General features: G+C 44.2%; 1 protein-coding gene across 2 annotated transcripts; it reads right to left on the bottom strand.

Moving 5' to 3' along the window:
• Positions 1 to 743: 743 nt before the first annotated feature.
• On the bottom strand, positions 744 to 18,061 carry PXMP4 (peroxisomal membrane protein 4). 2 transcript variants are annotated; one of them, XM_036419853.2, is made up of 4 exons: positions 17,834 to 18,061; positions 12,074 to 12,136; positions 8,072 to 8,270; positions 744 to 3,432 (listed from the first exon to the last, which is right to left on the bottom strand). In XM_036419853.2, exons 1-4 carry the CDS (start codon positions 17,944 to 17,946, stop codon positions 3,169 to 3,171), a joined length of 639 nt encoding a protein of 212 aa, XP_036275746.1. In that variant the 5' UTR covers positions 17,947 to 18,061; the 3' UTR covers positions 744 to 3,168. The 2 variants fall into 2 exon arrangements, with proteins under 2 accessions (XP_036275746.1, XP_036275748.1); XM_036419855.2 differs by lacking the exon at positions 17,834 to 18,061 and adding an exon at positions 16,154 to 16,224.
• Positions 18,062 to 18,534: the final 473 nt, after the last annotated feature.

Raw genomic sequence — 18,534 nt, 5'->3', positions numbered from 1 at the left:
GTACTATGTGTACGTATTATTAATTTAGAGTTATTGTCTACAACCCTGGCTGGTGTGGCTGGTTGGGCATCGTCCAGTGCACCAAAAGGTCGTTGGTTTGATTCCCGGTTAGGACATGTGCTCAGATTGCAGGCTCAGAGGCAGCTGATTGATTTTATACTCTCACGTCGATCTCTCTCTCTCTCTCTCTCAAATCAATAAAAAATCTTTAAAATGAAGTTTAAGTCCTGCATGTCAGAAGGCTTTGTAGGAAGGTGGCGAGTGCATAATAAACAAACACGTTAAACCGCTGTGCTGTTTAAGGCTGTTTAAGGAACCAGCATTTATGGAGTGCCTACTGTGTACCAAGGCCCTTTGGCGATGCCCATTTTACTGATCTTAGGAGGGAGCCAAGTGGGGACTCCTTTCAGATCTGCTGGAAGCCACACTCTGCTCCTCGGCAAGGCCCACCCTGCCTTCCTCCCCGGAGTGAGCAGTTGGAGGCACCAGATGCTCTGGCAGGACCCAGAGAGATGCCATCTGTCAGGAAAACCTATTCTTAGAGAGCAGAGACAGTCGGTGGTGGAGCTGGCCAACCCCAGTGGCAGCAGGGAGTGTGGTGAGGGCAGGCAGCCAAGGCTTTACCTTCAGCTGGCGGGTAGGACAGGCTGAAAGCAGGGTATACTCAGTTCTCAGGACCATGCTTCCTTCTATGTGTGAACACTATTAGAAATAACAGCCAACATTTACCAAGTGACCATGTAATGTGTCATATTTAATCCTCCAGATCACCGTACAGAACCACCACTTTACAGATGATGAAACACAGATACAGAATAGGTACACTTGCCCTAGGAAACGACAGAACCAGAGCTGAGCCCAGACTATGTCCCCCACCACCGTGTTATACTGCCTCTCAACCTTCTCTACCAGAGGCCAGCTTTAGTTTGGGTTCTCTCAGACCCCAAGACAAGGTGTGAGTGCACGTGGTGTACCTGGGAAGGGGTCCCGGGAAGCAGTGGCAGGGGCAGGAGGGAGACAGGAAAGGAGGTGTTACCGAGCAAGTGACCACTGTGGACAAGAGGGGCTCAGACCTGCTGGAGCGCCCAGGGAGCCAGAGTGGAGCATGCCTACTGGGCAACGGAGGCAGGAGGGGGCTATTTATCAGGCATTGGTTGAGAGCTGTGCCCTGGATGTGTTAATCCTCTGCAGGTCTGCTGCCGGGTGGCAGAGCAGGTTCCAGTGGCAAGTGATGGCCTCAGGCAGAAAGACACAAAAGGTGGCTGGTATGCTCTAACATGGTAAACTAAAGGGATATGGGCAACCCACTTGCTGATGACGACCCCCTCCCTTCCCCATAGCCTTAGGATCTCGTTCACCCTCCACAGAATGAACTAAGGGACCTTCAAGATCCCTTTCTCCAGGTCGGCAGTACAACATCGTGGCTGAGAACACAGCTGTGAAAATCAGACCTAATCCCTGCTCTGTTACCTAACAGCTCAGCTCTGTTTAATTCCGTTTCCACATGTGTCACATGGGATAGCAGTTGGCCCCATATCATCCCCTACAACCTTGCTACTCAAGGTGTGGCTCAGACCAGCAGCAGCACCTGAGAGTCTGTGAGACATGCAGAATATCCAGGCCCCACCCCAAACCCACCGAATCAGAGTTTGCATTTTAATAAGATCTCCAGTGATTCATGTGTACATTTCTACTAGTAAGTTCTAAAATATAAAGAGACTGATACATTCCTTTTAGGCCAAGGGACTCCAATTAGTGGGTCCATGGACCAAATCTTCCTGGAGACCTGATTGATGTGTCTAGCTTGGTTTTAAAATATCGGACTGGCATCTGAGACTCCAGTTCACCACGTCCCTGTCAGTGTCTACTACATAGCACCCAGAACATTATCATTTATGCCACTGTCAGGCCACAATAGGCATTTGAGTGTGTACCCCCTTCTGAAACAGACCCTAGAACTAGCTAACATTTGCATAGCTTAGCTTAGGTTTCTAAATTTAAAGTAAGGCACTTAAAAACACACAGGCTTTGAAATCAGACAAATCTGGGTTCAAACCCTGATAGGGCTACCATATTAACTATACATCTTGGGCAAGTTACTTCCCTTCTCGGATTCTGTTTCCACATCTGTAGAATGTATGGATTTAAAAAGTTTGTGCAAAGCACCCCGGAGGAAGTAGGAGCTCCTTAGATGGAAATGATGAGTGTGGGTACAAGTCCAACATGGACACCGGGTATTATTACAATTTTCCTCATTTTACAAGAAACTGAGGCTCTGGGAGGTCACAAACTTTCCTCAAAGTTACATAGTGGTGGGTGGAGACTCCAACCATGTTCTCTAGCTCTGTATCTGCAATGCCCATAGAATTTTCTGTGATGATGGAAGTATTCTATATCTGTATAGTCCAATACAGCCACTGCTAGCCACACAGGGCTACTTACTGAGCCTGGAAATATGGCTGGTCTAAATTCAGGCGTGCTGTAAATGTAAAGCACGTACTTGATTTTGATGACTTCGCATAAGAAAAAAAGAATATAAAAGACCTTATTTTCATAGTAATTACATGTTGACATGATAATACTTTAGCAATTTGGGCTAAAATATATCAAGATGAATCTCATCTGCTGCTTTCCACTTTCTTTTTTAAATGTGGCCACTAGAAAAATTTCTATTACATACGTATATGACCATCGTCATGTTTCTACTGGACAGTAAAACTCTAGAGCCTCTCCAATGGAACACTCGAGGAAAGGAACTTAGTATTTTGTAAAAACATATTTGCAAACCCACCAGCGTAAGAACAGCCAAAGAACGTACCCTCCAGAAAGAGATTTCGGGGCCCTCCTCTGAGCTCCATGACCCTGAGGCCTAGAGACTTTCCCTGGTCTCACAGAAGTTAGCAGAATGCTGGAACCGTGCCTTGGGTTCCTCCGCCGGACTCAGCCTCCTACGCCACCGTTCAAGAGGGCCTAATGAGGTTGGGAAATCGGTGCTTTTGCTTTGGACAATGGAAGCCTGCGTAAATAAAAGTTGGAGTCTGAAAGCCATGATCTTGGGAAGGCAGGATCCTCTGGGAGGTTTCACGGATGGAGCCAATCTCAAGCCACCACCGGACACCGCCCAGAGTTTCCTCAGGCGGCAGCCCCCATGAGCGCCTCAGGGCTGCGTTAGTTTGAGGGTCGGCTCTTGTTGTAGATGAGGAAGTCCGAGATGTCGTGCCACACATTGCTGTCCTCGTACAGGTAGGTCATAGAGGACTGCAGCGAGGGCTGCAGCGTGGGCCGGTGGTATTCGAAGAGCCACAGCACCAGCCCCCACAAAAGCGCGGTGAACAACGGGAATGGGTCCCACTTGGGCTCGGGAATGTAGCCCTTCTCCACGCCCAGGCGGCACAGGGCAAACAGGACGCGGGACAGCAAGTACATGTTGATCTGCGGGGAGGGAACAACGGGATTACAGGTGTGCACAGCCACTGGAAACTTCTGCCCACTGCATGGATCAGTGTTTTTCAAAGTGGGTGTGCAGATATAGTGCTATCAGACATTTTAATAGTACTATATTATTTATTTTTTAAGGTTGTTACCTCACTTTTAATTTTTAAAAAATTATTCTTTATTGCTGTAAATATTACATATATCCCTTTTTCCCTCATTGACCCCCTCCAGCCTATTCCCCTACGTCCCCCGGTCTTTAGCACCTTATTGTCGGTGTCCATGGGTCATGCATATTTATAATATCGATAATAAAAGTGTAATGAGGACAATGGGGGATGGGGAGGGGCTGGAGGGTGGAGTGGGAACCTGGTGGAGGGGGGAAGAAATGAGGAACCTTTGTAATAATATGAATAAAGATTGATTTAAAATAATAATAATAATAATAATAATAATAAAAGTGTAATATGCTATTTAGATCAGATGTCCTTCCAGACAATCTTCCAGACGTAGCCGGGGCTGTGACGGAAGCCCGGGTCCCGGGTGCCGGAGGGAAGCTGGTACAGGCAGCCGGGGGAAGGAAGGCCTACTCTTGTACAAATTTCGTGCATTGGTTATCCACTCATCTACTGATGGGCGCTTGCGCTGTTTCTAGATCTTAGCTATTGTAAATTGTGCTGCTATGAGCATAGGGGTGCATACATTCTCTCTGATTGGTGTTTCAGGTTTTTTAGGATATATTCCTAGAAGTAGAATCCACTTGGTCAAATGGTAGTTCCAGATTTAATTTTTTAAGGAAACTCCTTACTGTTTTCCATAATTGTTGCACCAGTCTGCATTCCCGCCAGCAATGTACTAGGGTTCCCTTTTCTCCACATCCTTGACAGCACTTGTCATTTATTGATTTATTGATGTCTGAGATTTTGCTGCCTATGGTTTCTTCTAGGATTCTTATGTTTTCACAAATTACATTTAAAAGTCTTTTATCCATTTTGAGTTTATACTGTGTATGGTTTAAGTTGGTGGTCTAGTTTCATTTTTTTGCAAGTATCTATCCAATTTTCCCAACACCTTTCTCTTGACTCCATTGTATGCTCTTGCCTTCTTTATCAAATATTGAGTGTAATGATTTGGGTCAATTTCTGGGTTCTCTGTTCTGTTCCATTGATCTATATGCCTGTTCTTGTGCCAATGCCAGGCTGTTTTGATTACGGTGGCTTTGTAGTATAACTTGAAATTTGTATTGTGATTTCTCCAACTTTATTTTTCTTTCTTAAAATTGCTGCAGCTATTTGGGGTCTTTTTTGATTCCATATAAATTTTTGGAGTATTTGTTCTAACTTTGTGAAATATGCCATTGGTATTTCAATAGGGATTGCACTGAATCAGTAGATTGCCTTACTAGTATGGACATTTTAAGTAATACTATTTTATATCTTTAATTTATTATTTTTACTTATTTAAAAATTTTTAATTAATATACTTACACGGTTCAAAACTAAAAAGTAACTTGACACAAAAAAAAATCCTTTAAAATGTTTGATAAACTGGTTCTCATCAAAATTAATTATTATATTTTTGTTATGAAAGCCCATGTGAAGAGGCCAAAAAGAAAGCTATAGACTGGGAGAAAGTATTTACAAAAAATATATATATAATATATATGACAAAGACTACTATCTGGAATACATTTTTTAAAAACTCAAAACTTAACAGTAAAAAAACACACAACCCAATTAGTAAATGATCAAAGGACGTGAACAGAAACTTCACTGAGTTGGGAAATAAGCACATGTAAAGCTGTTTAACATTATTAGCCTTCAGGGAAATGCAAACTTAAAACCACAAATGAAATGGCACTTTACACCTATCAAAATAGCTAAAATAAAAATAAAAATAAGACAAACCAAATACTGGCTAGGATGTAGAGGAACTGAGTCACTTGTATATATTCCTAATGGGAATGTAAAACAGTAGAGTCACTGTGGAAAATAGTTTGCAGTTTCTTATAAAACTAAACAAGCATGTACCATTTGACCCAGCAACTGTACTCTTGGGCATTTATCTCAGAGAAATGAAAACTAATGCCCACTCAAAAACTTGTACAAGAATATTCTTTGCAGCTGTATTCCTAATAGCCAAAAGTTGGAAACAATTCACATGTCCTTCTGGGGATAAATGTTTAAACAAACTGTGGTATATCCATGCAATGGATCACCACTCAGCAATAAAAATAAATGAACTACTGACAGACTCAATAATGTGGATGAATCTGCCGAGTGAAAAAAGCCAATCCCTAAGGCTCCACTTATATAACACTGTTGGAATGACAAGATTTTAGAAATGGAGGTCAGAATAATTATTGCCAGGAGTCAAGGAAAAGAGAGGAGTGGGAAGGAGATGGTGTGACCAGGACTCTTTGCCTTTGGATGTGAAATTTCTAACAAATATATTAATAAGAACGAGGAAATTTTCTCAAAACAGAAAACTCTCTCATGCACAGATTCCTTATTTCCATGTCTAGAAACTTTCGGACAGACTGACACAAATGCAGGAAGATGTCCAAAGATGTAGACTGCATGTGTGTGATGGCAAAGGCTACAGACACCCTAAATGTCCATCGAGAGGAGATTAGTAAAATGAAGGCAGGATCATCCACCCAGCAGTGAAGGGCTCTGATATTAAAAAGGCTGAAGGAATGACAAGGAAGGTCTCCTACATACATCATTCCATAAAATAAAAAAAAACACACACCACAGTATGATCTCATTGGTGGGAAACTACTGACATGTACACTAAAACAAGCACAGACAATTTCTGAAGAGCTACTCAAGACACAATTAAAGTGACCGTCTCAGCCGAAACTGGTTTGGCTCAGTGGATAGAGCGTCGGCCTGCAGACTGAAAGGTCCCGAGTTCAGTTCCGATCAAGGGCATGTACCTTGGTTGCAGGCACATCCCTAGTGGGGGGGGGGGGGTGTAAAAGGCAGCTGATCGATGACTCTCTCTCATTGATATTTCTAATTCTCTATCTCTCTCCCTTCCTCTCTGTAAAAAATAAATAAATAAATTGCCGAGACCGGTTTGGCTCAATGGAGAGCCTCGGCTTGGGGACTGAAGGGTCCCGGGTTCGATTCCGGTCAAGGGCATGTACCTTGGTTGCGGGCATATCCCCAGTAGGGGGTATGCAAGAGGCAGCTGAGCGATGACTCTCTCTCATCGATGTTTCTAACTCTCTATCTCTCTCCCTTCTTCTCTGTACAAAATCAATAAAGTATATTTAAAAAATAAATAAATAAATAAATAATAAAATTCAATAAAAATATATTTATTAAAAAAATAAAAATAAATAAAATGACCATCCCAGGACAGTGGCTTGACAATTGGAGGAGGATGGAAACTTTCTTTTCAATTTATTTTCTATTTATCATGCATTCCAAGCACCTACACATATGCCAGGTACATAGGGGATGTTTAATCTGCATTTTTTTTAATATATATTTTATTGATTTTGTATAGAGAGAAAGGGAGAGAGATAGAGAGTTAGAAACATCGATGAGAGAGAGTCATCAATCAGTTGCCTCTTGCACACCCCCTACTGGGGATATGCCCACAACCAAGGTACATGCCCTTGACCGAAATCGAACCCGGGACCCTTCAGTCCCCAGGCCGACACTCTATCCATTGAGCCAAACCGGTTTCGGCTAATCTGCATTTTTTTAAATGTGAAAATAAAACTAATAATTTAAAAATATTTAAATAGCCCTGGCATGTGTGCTCAGCAGTCAGAGCATCGACCCATGAAGCAAGATGTCACCAGTTCAGTTCCTGGTCAGAGAACATGCCTGGGTCACAGGTTCGATCCCCTGTAGAGGGCGAGCAAGAGGCAGCCAATCAATGATGCTTCTCTTTCATCAATGTTTCTATCTCTCTATTCCCCTTTCTCAAAATCAATAAAAACATTTTAAAATAAATAAATAAAATAGAAATTTTGATTAAAAAAGGAAAAGGTGGCAAGCTCAATTCCAGGTTTGAGTACATGCCCAGGTTGGGGGATTTGAGCCCGGGGGGGGGGAACAAGGCAGGACAATAGGATAATGGCTGGGCGTGGCGGGATCTGGTCGCTGTGCGAGGGCTGGCGATGTGCGCGGGCGGGGTCGGCTGTAGCGGAGCGGTGCTTTCTTGCTTATGCTAGATCGCTCTCTCTCATTCGCGCTCTCTCTTCTATCTCTCTCTCTCTCGCTCTCTCGCTCTCTCGCTCTCTCTCTCTCTCTCTCTCTCTCTCTCTCTCTCCCCCCCCCATACACCCCTCTCCCTTCCTCTCTCTGAAATCAATAAAAAATAAATAGAACTTTAACCCAGAAAAAGGACAAGTTACAGAATAAGAGGCAATTCTTTAATAAATTTTGTTTTATGAAAATCATAATCAGGGTCCCTTTTTTCCCCCTAATTTTACTGCAGAGTGATTTTCTTTAAAAAAATAAAAACATCTTTGCCCCCAGAGAGCCATACACATTGATTTTGGGAATCATAAAATTGCAATAAGCTGAACCATATCCCACTCCAACTCAAACCTGAACCATATCCCACCCCAAACCCCCAGCCAGCCCGCACACATACTCCCTCGGAGGATGCTTACCTGGCTGTTGATGTTATTGTTCTCTTTAAACACCAGGAAGCCCCCGATGGTGCCGGCCAGGAACGAGTGCACCTGGTGGGTCTCCCCCTGCAGGTACGCCTGCAGGGCACAGAGGGCCTTGTAGGTGAACACGAAGTAGGCCAGGTTCGAAGAGTGGGTGTACGTGGCCCGAAGGATGGCCCAAATCTTCTCCTGGAAGCTGCACAAAATTAGGGAATTACCATGAGCGCAGGCCCAGCCATTTGAAGGGCATTCACCCATTGGGCATGCAAAACTAAGCCACACAAGAAGCTCAGGGCCTCTCACATCTATATCCCGAGGGCAGCTGGCATCCTTGATTCAGGCCTTCATATCATGCCACTTCCTCAGAGTCTTCCCCCAATCACCCTACATAAAAGAATGCCTATCACATCTGAACCCTTACCCTATTTTTTTTTTTTCCTTCATAGGTCTTATTGCCATCTGACTTACATATGCTTGTTTATGATCTCCCCCACTCCCACCCCGTCCCAGTGGAAGGTACCAGAGAGTGGTATCCACAGCTGACTTGCTCATCCTTAGGGCCCAGAACAGCATCTGACAAAGAGTAGGTGCTCAATAAATATTTTTTTGGTGTGAACATGAGGAGAAATAAATGAATGAGGGAGGGAGTGCCTGCTGTGTGCTGGATCTGAGAATATAATTCTGGGGGGGAAAGATCTTGCTGCCCTCATGAGGCTTATGATCTAATCAGAGAGGGAAATATAATCACAAAGCCAGGGTCAAACTTTGACCTTGATAAGAGATAACCGTGGGATCTGAAGGGTGAGGAATCAATGTGGTCAAGAGGGGAGAGGAATTGTATCCCAGGCAGAGGGATCAGCAAAGATCCTGAGGAGGGACAGAGAGTGGGGAGTAAAGGAACAGAGGAAAAGTCTGAGCAGAGAATGTGTAAGCCAAGGATTTAAGGGATGTAGGATAACAGGAAAGGCCATGCTAAGTTTTCTCTTTATCCTGAGAGAAACAAACATTTAAGTAGGGTAGGTAGTTGATTTATCCTTTAAAATTAAGTCACTCTGAACCTGTCTGGATAGCTCAGTTGGTTAGAATGTTGTCTAAGATTGTGGGTTCAATCCCTGGTCAGAGCACATACAAGAATCAACCAATGAATGCATAGATAAGTGGACCAAGAACATTCAAAAATAAAAAATCACATGTTATAATGAATTTTGATTTCTTGTTAGAAGACAACACAAATTTTCAGGAGACCTAAAAAAAAATTTTCCCCCCCTCAGTGTTCTTGTAAAAAAAAAAAAAAAATTAAATAAAAAGTAAATAAGTGGAACAACAGCCCTGGCTGGCATGGCTCCATTGGTTAGGCAGCATCCAGTACACCAAAAGGTTGCCAGTTTTATTACTGGTCAGGACTCAATTCTCAGTAGGGGGCGTGCAAGATGCAGCCAGTCAATGCTTTGCTCTCACACTGACGTTTCTCTCTCTCTCTCCCTCTTACTCTTCTCCCTCTGAAAATCAATTTTTTAAAAAATGAGTGTTCTGGTGATGGTGGCTCAGTGGTTGAGCGTCAACCTATAAACCAGGAGGTAACAGTTTGATTCCTGGTCAGGGCACATTCCTGGGGTTGCAGGCTCAATCCCCAGTGAGTCACATGCAGTAAGCAGCTGATCAATGGTTCTCTCTAATCATTGATGTTTCTCTCTCTCTCTCTCTCTCTCTCTCTCTCTCTTTCTTCTTCTTCTTCTTCTTTGAAATCAATAAAAAATATATTTTTTTAAATGAATGGAACCACAAATCAATGTCTCTCTCCCACTCTCTCTCATTTCCTCTCTCTTTCTAAAACCAATAAAAAAATTTAAAATAAATTAAATTAAATCACTTGGGGGCAGTGGGGAAAACACAGGGAGAAGTACAGAGTGTACTCTGGGAGATCAATTCAGGAATGGTAAACTCAAGTGTCCTCGAAGCTAAATGAGGACCTTGGAGTGGGTTACTAAGCACTGTGGGAATCTGTCAGGTGAGAGACATAGCCAGGAATCAGCTGGCTCTTGCCCCACAGGACATGGGCCCAGTGTTGCCAATTCTACGACAAGTTAGATTTCCCAGTTTTTATGTATTAACACTAATCCTGCCTTCAAATTGTTTCTAGAATCTGACCATTCCTAATCTCCACTGCCATCAGAATTACTCCCCTGCATTACTGCCACAGCCTCCTATTTTACACTTACTTCTGCCCTTGGCACCCTCACCCATCTGTTCTTAATCTGGCAGCAAACTCTTCACTCTCACTAAAAGATAGGGCAAACAGGACCATATCCCTGCAAAAAAGCTAACAACTTCCTGTTTCACTAAAAGAAAAAGCCAAGCTCCTCTTTAAAGTTGGACAGCCCGGGCCCAGGTTACCTTCCTCTTTGTTCTCTCCCCTTCCAACCCCCACCTCCAGCCTCCTCAGATTCACGAGGCACGGCCTCACCTCGGGGACTTTGCACTCTCTTTCCCCTAATGCCCATTTGGCCAACTCTTTCACCTCCTTCACGTCTTTACTCGAATGTCACTTTCTCAGGGAGGCCTTCCCCATTTAATTCTGCAGTCTGCCTTTCCTCCAGCACTCCTGATCCCCCTTCTCTCCTTCCTCGTCCTAATGTTTACTTCCCACAGCCCATATCACCTTTCACACATACTCTCCTTATTTCTCAGGTGTTTTCTTCTTCCACCTCCTGCTAGAATGCAGCTCTGTGAGGGCAGTGAACATTGTCTGTTGTGTTCTCTGCTGTATCCCAGCATCTAAAACAGTGTCTGATCCACAGCAGATGCTCAATAAATATCTACTGAATAAATGACTGAGCGCAATTAAAAAAAAAAGAAAAAAAAGAATCGGAACACAAAAAGCAAACCAAACACAAATAAATTTTAAAAGTAAAAATACATCCCTAACTGGTTTGGCTCAGTGAATAGAGCATTGGCCTGCGACTGAAGGGACCCAGGTTTGATTCCGGTCAAGGGCATGTACCTTGGTTGTAAGCACATCCCCAGTGGGGAGTGTGCAGTAGGCAGCTGATCGATGTTTCTCTCTCATCAATGTTTCTAACTCCCTTTCCCTCTCCATTTCTCCCTATTAAAAAAATCAATAAAATAGCCGAAACCTGTTTGGCTCAGTGCATAGAGCGTCGGCCTGCAGACTGAAAGGTCCCGGATTCAATTCCAGTCAAGGGCATGTACCTTGGTTGCGGGCACATCCCCAGTAGAGGGTGTGCAGGAGGCGGCTGATCAATGATTCTCTCTCATCAATGTTTCTAACTCTCTATCCCTCTCCCTCTCTGTAAAAAATCAATAAAAATATATTTTTAAAAATCAATAAAATATTTTTTTAAAAAGTAAAAATACAAAAAGAAAATCTTGAAGCGAATTTGGCCAGAAGTCTGTCCATGTATGATTCCTATAAGGTCCAGGTGAGACTACATACATTAAAAACTAGATTGCAAGCTGGTTTCTTAGAAATGACTTGAGGGAAGAAATGACTTGCGATATCAGGGGAAGACCAAGAAGTTTGAGCAGAGGGAGGTCATGGACAGTTTTCTGAGAATGTGATCCTCAGAGAACTGGGTTGCTGAGAAGGAAATAAAGGTGGGGTAGAAGAGAAAAGGGAGCTCCTGGCAGGGGGGTACTGCATGAGCAAATGTATGGATAGAAACACATGTGGCATGTGCATGGAATGAAAGCAAATCCTGTGTGCCAAAGACACCCCAGGGTGAACATGGGAGAACGGGGTGGGGTGCAGCTGAGGCCACACTGCAGAAGGTCTGAAGGCCACACCTGGAAGCTGGGCTTCTTTGGAGGGAGTGGGACCCAGGGGAGTTTTCCAGCAGGGACAGTAGAATCAGAGTTGTACTTTAGGAGTTGGGTGTGGGGACAGGCTAGACCCAGCTAGGAAGCTACTGTAACAGCCCTGGCACTGAGGCCTGACTACATTTTCTCCAATTTAAAGGGTGTTCAGATGGGGCTGGGTACCTGCCACTCCGGAAGAGAAAGGTCATGACCAGTGCGTGAGGGGCCCGGATTTTGGCTCCATAGCTGTAAAAACAAAAGAAAACAGTTACTACAGCATCACAGTATTAATATTTTTCTGGGCTATTTCATATATATATATATATGTGTGTGTGTGTGTGTGTAAAAATATATATGAAATTATATATATATGAAATTTTATATATATATATTGATTTGAGAGAGAGAGAGAGGGAAGAGGGAGATAGAAACATCAATGATGAGAGAGAATCACAGATTGGGTGCCTCCTGCATGCCCCTCACTGAGGATCGAGCTCAAATCCCAGGCATGTGCCCTGACCAGGAACCGAACCCAGGACTGGTTCACAGGTTGACGCTCAACCACTGAGCCACGCCAGCTAGGCTAGGCTATTTCTTTGATCCTCTTGCCCCCCTCTCACTCTCCCTAATCCTAGCGTCATTTTAGGAAGGGAAATAATGCTAGCTTTTGAGTTAGGTCTAGGTTCAAAGTGGTTCGTAGAAAGAAAATAGTACCTGGTGTCAAAGTCCTGCCAGGTTTTGCTGCATGAACTTGGATAACTGACTTACCCTCTCTAAGCCGCCCTATTCTCATCAGTAAAAAGTATTCTCCATTTCAAAATATCAGCATCACCTCTTCTGTACATTTCAGAGTTGCTTCTGGCAGGTAAGGACATAGCACATGTGCAAGTTCCTAGTTCAACAAATGTTAATATCTCATCTTTCTTGTTCTTTATTGGACTTGCTTTTCCCTCACCAAGTTCTCCAACTGCCAGGCCCTGATCTGACCTAGCTACAAGCTGTAAAAATCCATAGCATTCTCCTTGAAACAATGGTCATGAGCCATATATTGTTGTCATATGAGTATCTGTGAATGTTCACTATAGGCTTGTTTGAAATAGCCAAAGACTGGAAGCAAACTGGGGTCTACCTGCAGGGGGTGTTATTGGATAAATGAATAATGGTCTATCCATTCAGTAGAATACTAAACAGCAGTAAAAGAATAAGGCAGCTTGCCCAGCAGATGTAGCTCAGTAGTTGAACCAGGTCACAGTTCGATTCCCGGTCAGGGCACATGCCCAGGTTGCGGGCTTGGCCTCCAGTAGGGGGCATGCAAGAGGCAGCTGATAGATGATTTTCATCATTGATGTTTCTATCTGTCCCTCTCCCTCTCCCTTCCTCTATGAAGTAAAAAATTTTAAAAAACATTAAAAAAAAAAGAATGAGGTGACTTTATGTGCACTGCAGGGTTTTACCAGAGCAAGGTGTGTAACATGTAAAATTGTGTAAAACGAGAAAATTCTTCTATAAATCTAAGGATATTACAAAATAAAACTTCTTTAAAAGGTATGGAAGGAGCCAAAATCGGTTTGGCTCAGTGGACAGAGCATCTGCCTGCGGACTGAAGGGTCCCAGGTTCGATTCAGGTCAAGCTCTCTATCCCTCTCCCTTCCTCTTTGTAAAAAATCAATTTTATATATATATATATATATATATATATATATATATATATATATATATATATATATTAGGTCTAGTAATAATTAATGTCGTTTTCTAATACTTTTTTAAATCGAATTTATTTAAACAATACAACAAAATTTAACCAACAATATAGTTGCCGTTGTTTTCTACTACTTGTGCCCAACGCTCAGGAAGCATTTTAATCCCTCTGTTGTAAAATTCTTATGATTTTGATGCAAAAAATTCGGTCAATGCATTTTTGAGGCATTCTTCATTATTAAATTTTTTTCCAAGAAGAAAGTTTTGCAAAGAACGAAACAAATGGTAATCGGAAGGGGCAATATCAGGAGAATATGCAGGTTGAGGGAGAACTTCCCATTCCAACTGGCGCAGTTTTTCAGCAGTGATTCTTGCAGTATGCGGTCGTGCGTTATCGTGGTGAAGAATTATGCCCTTCCGATTACTCAGCGCGGGTTCTTTTTCTCTTAAAGCTTGGGCTAACCTTTCCAATTGGGCACTATACACTGCACTTGTAATGGTTTGGTTAGATGGTAAAAGTTCATAATGAAGAATTCCTTTAAAATTCCACCAAACACACAACATCACTTTTTTCGCATGCAAGTCAGGTTTTGGCGTGGGCTGCGGAGCCTCATTTTTGTCCAACCATTGAGGCCGCCTTTTCAAATTAACATACAGCACCCATTTTTCATTTCCGGTAACAATTTGCTCTAAAAACGGCAAACGGTTTTGACGAGAGAGGAGCGAACTGCAAATTGTGACTCTTTGATTACGGTTGTTGTCGGTCAACTCATGAGGAACCCATTTTCCAAACTTTTGGACTTTGCCAAGTGCACGCAATTGATTGGAAATTGTCTTCTGTGAACAATTTAAAGTTGTCGCAAGCTCTTGTTGGGTAATTTGAGGATTTTGCACCAAAAGAGCTTGAAGAGCTTCTTGATCAAAATTGGACACACGGCCTCGACCACTCTTGTCATCTAACGAAAAATTTCCCTCGCGAAATTTCTCAAACCAACGCTGGCATTTTCTGGCGCTAACTGCATCTTGACCAAGAGCACTACAGATGTTTTTTGCAGCCTCACTTGCTTTTCTTCCTCATTGGAACTCGTAAAGCATGCAGTGCCGAATATGCTCTTCATCCGCCATCTTCTTAGCCCTAGTTTTGCAACTAAAACCAAACCAAACACAAACTTTTTCAAGCAAAACTTGTTAATTGCACTTCACACGTTCTGTAGATACCACGTGTTTGAAGGTTATGTCAATACAAGTCAACGCCAAGCAAGATTTTAAATGAATGTTTAAAAACGACATTAATTATTACTAGACCCGATAGATAGATAGATAGATAGATAGATTTTTTTTTTTTTTTTTTAAAGAAAACGCTCTTATTTGTAGAGATGCACACTGATATATTTAGGAGTGGAACATCAACATGAGTTAAATTTTACAAAGTTCACATGTCTCAGTCGTCCAGGACTGTCTTCCTAAATGGGTGGCCTTTCTTCACAAATAGCACATTCTTTTCCACTTCCAGGCATTTGTTCAAAGCATCCCTTCTTTCTTCTTCTTCTTCCTCTTCTTCTTCCTCTTCTTCTTCTTCTTCTTCTTCTTCTTCTTTTTAATACATTTTACTGATTTTTTACAGAGAGGAAGGGAGAGGGATAAAGAGTTAGAAACATCGATGAGAGAGAAACATCGATCAGCTGCCTCCTGCTCACTCCCTACTGGTTATGTGCCTGCAACTGGAATTGAACCTGACGCTCTAGCCACTGAGCCAAACCGGTTAGGGCTCAAACCATCCCTTCAATCTGGAGTGCTCTTCTCCCCCTGGCAACTCCAACTCAGCCTTCAAAATATCAGCATCACCTCTTCAGGACAGCACTCCAATCCCCTGGCATTGCCATGACAGTTTAAAGGTCAGCCTGCCCGTTGGACTCCATATCCTTCAGGATGGGCATGGTGTCTTAGCAGTAACCAGTATACTGGGATCACTGCTTAGAAAACCCGTAGAGGTGAATTTGTTTCCATTTTACAGGGGAGGAAACTGAGGCCAGAAGAGATGAAGGGCACCCAGCTTTGAAATGAAGGGCCTGGGATTTGAGCCCACGGGCTTGACCTTAGCAAGTGCCTTCCCTGGCTGGGAAGGTTCCTGAGATCACAGGAAGAGCTGAGTGGGAGCAGGTGTACAAAGCCAGCACTGAGCAATGCCTGCTGGCACCAGGGCTTGTGTGACTGCTATTAACTCTTCTTTGTCCTAAGAATACCTTGCCAAAGGGAAACTGATGCTATCTCAGGGTCCATTCCACCCTCCACGGCTCAGCAGGAATCAGCTTCTACCTGGAACTCTGGGTGCCCATGGAAGTCAAGGCTTAAATCCCAACTTGGAACCTAACAAAGTGACACAATCAAGAGCAATGAATTTACTTCTCTGAGCCACAGTCTTCTCATCTGGAAAATGGGGACAATGACATTTCTTTGCACACTTATTCATTCAATAAATATTTGAAAGTCTACTATGTACCACGTTCTAAGACTATACCAAAAAACAAAGTAGATAAAAATGTCTGTCCCCATGGAGCTTACTTTCTAGTGAGAGACAGAGTATAAAAATAGGATGCATGCCCAGCTGGCATGGCTCAGTGATTGAGCCTCAACCTATTGTAGAAACAGAAGGTCACAGTTCAATTCCCAGAGTACACGTCTGGGGCTCAGGCCAGTGTGAGGCATGCAGGAGGCAGCCAGTCAATGATTCTCTCTCATCATTGATGTTTCTATCTCTCTCTCCCTTCCTCTCTGAAATCAATAAAAAATATTAAGGAAAAAACAAACAGGATACTTAGTGTTAGACGGTGACAAGTACTATGGAGAAAAATTAAGAAGGGAAGAAGGTGGGGAGTTCAGGGATTGCCTCACAAACAGAGGCCTGAAAAAGGTGAGGAAAGTGATCCAGGCAGAATCTATGATAACATAATAATGGCAACCAATAGTAATACACATATATAAGGCATTGTGCTAAGCATTACATACATATTGACTCAATTCTCTGACAGTGTAAGTCCTATTACCATCCCTATTTTATAGACATTGAGGATTACAGAAGCTAAATAACTTGCTCAAGATCACACAGATAGGTGACACCAGGATTCAAAGTGAGGCAGTCCTGCCGAAACCGGTTTGGCTCAGTGGATAGAGCGTCGGCCTGCGGACTGAAGGGTCCTGGGTTCAATTCCGGTCAAGGGCATGTACCTTGGTTACAGGCACATCCCCTGTGGGGAAGGGGGGTGCAAGAGGCAGCTGATCGATGTTTCTAGCTCTCTATCTCTCTCCCTTCCCCTTTCTAAAAAATCAATAAAATATATTAAAAAAATGAAAGGAGAAAGAAAGGAAGAAAGAAAGAAAGAAAGAAAGAAAGAAAGAAAGAAAGAAAGAAAGAAAGAAAGAAAGAAAGAAAGAAAGAGAGGCAGTCCACATCCTTATCACCAGGCCAGGCTGCCACTAGGATGTTAACTCCAGAAGGTTAGAGATCTTTGTTCAGTCTGTTCTCTGCTGCGTTCCCAGTTCTAGCACAATAGCTCTCAATAAATGATAGCTGTTATGCATGAGGTTTAAAGAAGGTCCAGCTCCCCTCCAAGAACCAGGCAGTGGGAATTATTACCCCAAGACCTCTGCTGCAGGTCTGAGGCAGGGTCCAAATGCAGTACTTGCCCAGCAAGTACTGCATTTGCAACTTTTAAACACATTTGCTGTCACCCCTGAGGGTTATGACCCTGAGTCCCTGTGCTAGATGGGGATTGCGCGCCAGGGTTATACAGAGGGGGCGTGAGAAACCGGGTGTGAGTCCAAGGCCAGGCTCATGCGGGAAGTGGGGTAAGGGAGCATAGGCACCGAGGTCTGCTGGAGGCCAGCTTTCCCTTTGTGCAGGTGGGGCCACTGAAGCCAGAGAGGCCTAAGGGCACACAGCGGAGGGGGAGGGAAAGGGAGAAGCTAGACTTACAGCAGGGAATACAGAGACTGGCATGGCAGGTGGTCAAGACAAGAGGACCAGCAGGCTGCAAAGCACAAGGACCCAGAAAAAGCACAGTGGGACCTCCGGCTCAGAAGGCGCGAGGGACCCAAAATCCAGCGCCCACAGCAGACGGTGGACACGGCCACCGAGGCCTACAGACACACTGCGGCTGTTCAAGGGCACGCAGAGCAGCGACGCCAGGCCGGGAACCCGAGCCAGGCCCGTCCGGAGCCCCGCCGGCCCCGCGGCCCACTCACACTGCCCCGTTCCGGAAGCCTTTGAGCACGGCCAGCGCGGTGTGGTAGCGACGCTTGCGCAACAGCGCGTTCACCGCCAGGAGCAGACCTCGCAGCTGCGGCGGCGCGGCCATGGCGAGGGGTTCACGCCGCCCGGGTGGCACACAGAGTCCGCGCGGCGCTGACAGCCCCGGGTTCCGGGGGCACTGCCCGCACCTACCCGCAGCTCGGAGCCGCGCCTCCGCATCTTCACGCTCATAGGCTGCGTCTTCTGTCACTCAGATATGAAGACCCAGCCATAGGGCGCACGCACCTCACAAGACTCACGCACTCTCCCGAAGAGAAATCTGATTGGCTGAAAAGGACGGCTTGTAACCTTGGGCCCCGCCCAACTGGACCTAAGGAATGTCAGAAACGCCGCTGGGTTTGTCCAATCAGATAGCGTGTTCCTTTGGGTCTGGAAGGAGGTGTGTCACCTGTTAAGTTTGCAAAGTTTCGAAAGAGGGGCCGCCGCCTGTTCTCCCCCTCCCGAAAGTTGGAATGGTGACACTGGGAGGAGCCAGCTTTACACAACATGACAGTTTTAATTGAGTAACAGGGATCCTAGCGATCTTTTCTGAGCGCAAATCACTTGGCACCACCAAGGTTTTCCATTCTTTTTTAAAATCCGAACTCCTTCCTGTAAGGGAGAACTACCCCTAATCTCTCCTGCTTGGACGTGT

This window comes from Pipistrellus kuhlii, unplaced genomic scaffold (genome assembly GCF_014108245.1).
Source record: "Pipistrellus kuhlii isolate mPipKuh1 unplaced genomic scaffold, mPipKuh1.p scaffold_m20_p_6, whole genome shotgun sequence".
Classification (NCBI taxonomy): domain Eukaryota; kingdom Metazoa; phylum Chordata; class Mammalia; order Chiroptera; family Vespertilionidae; genus Pipistrellus; species Pipistrellus kuhlii.
The sequence above is the reverse complement of the archived record's forward strand: the minus strand, read 5'-3'. Positions and strand labels throughout refer to the sequence as shown.

Bases quoted from the DNA above. Each gene is read 5' to 3' on its own strand.
- PXMP4 (XM_036419853.2), bottom strand. From the start codon at position 17,946: ATGGCCGCGCCGCCGCAGCTGCGAGGTCTGCTCCTGGCGGTGAACGCG. The intron at 12,137-17,833 runs GTGAGTGGGCCG...TTGTTTTTACAG, and splicing joins GGCTTCCGGAACGGGGCAGT to CTATGGAGCCAAAATCCGGG. The intron at 8,271-12,073 runs GTACCCAGCCCC...AATTTTGTGCAG, and splicing joins TTTCTCTTCCGGAGTGGCAG to CTTCCAGGAGAAGATTTGGG.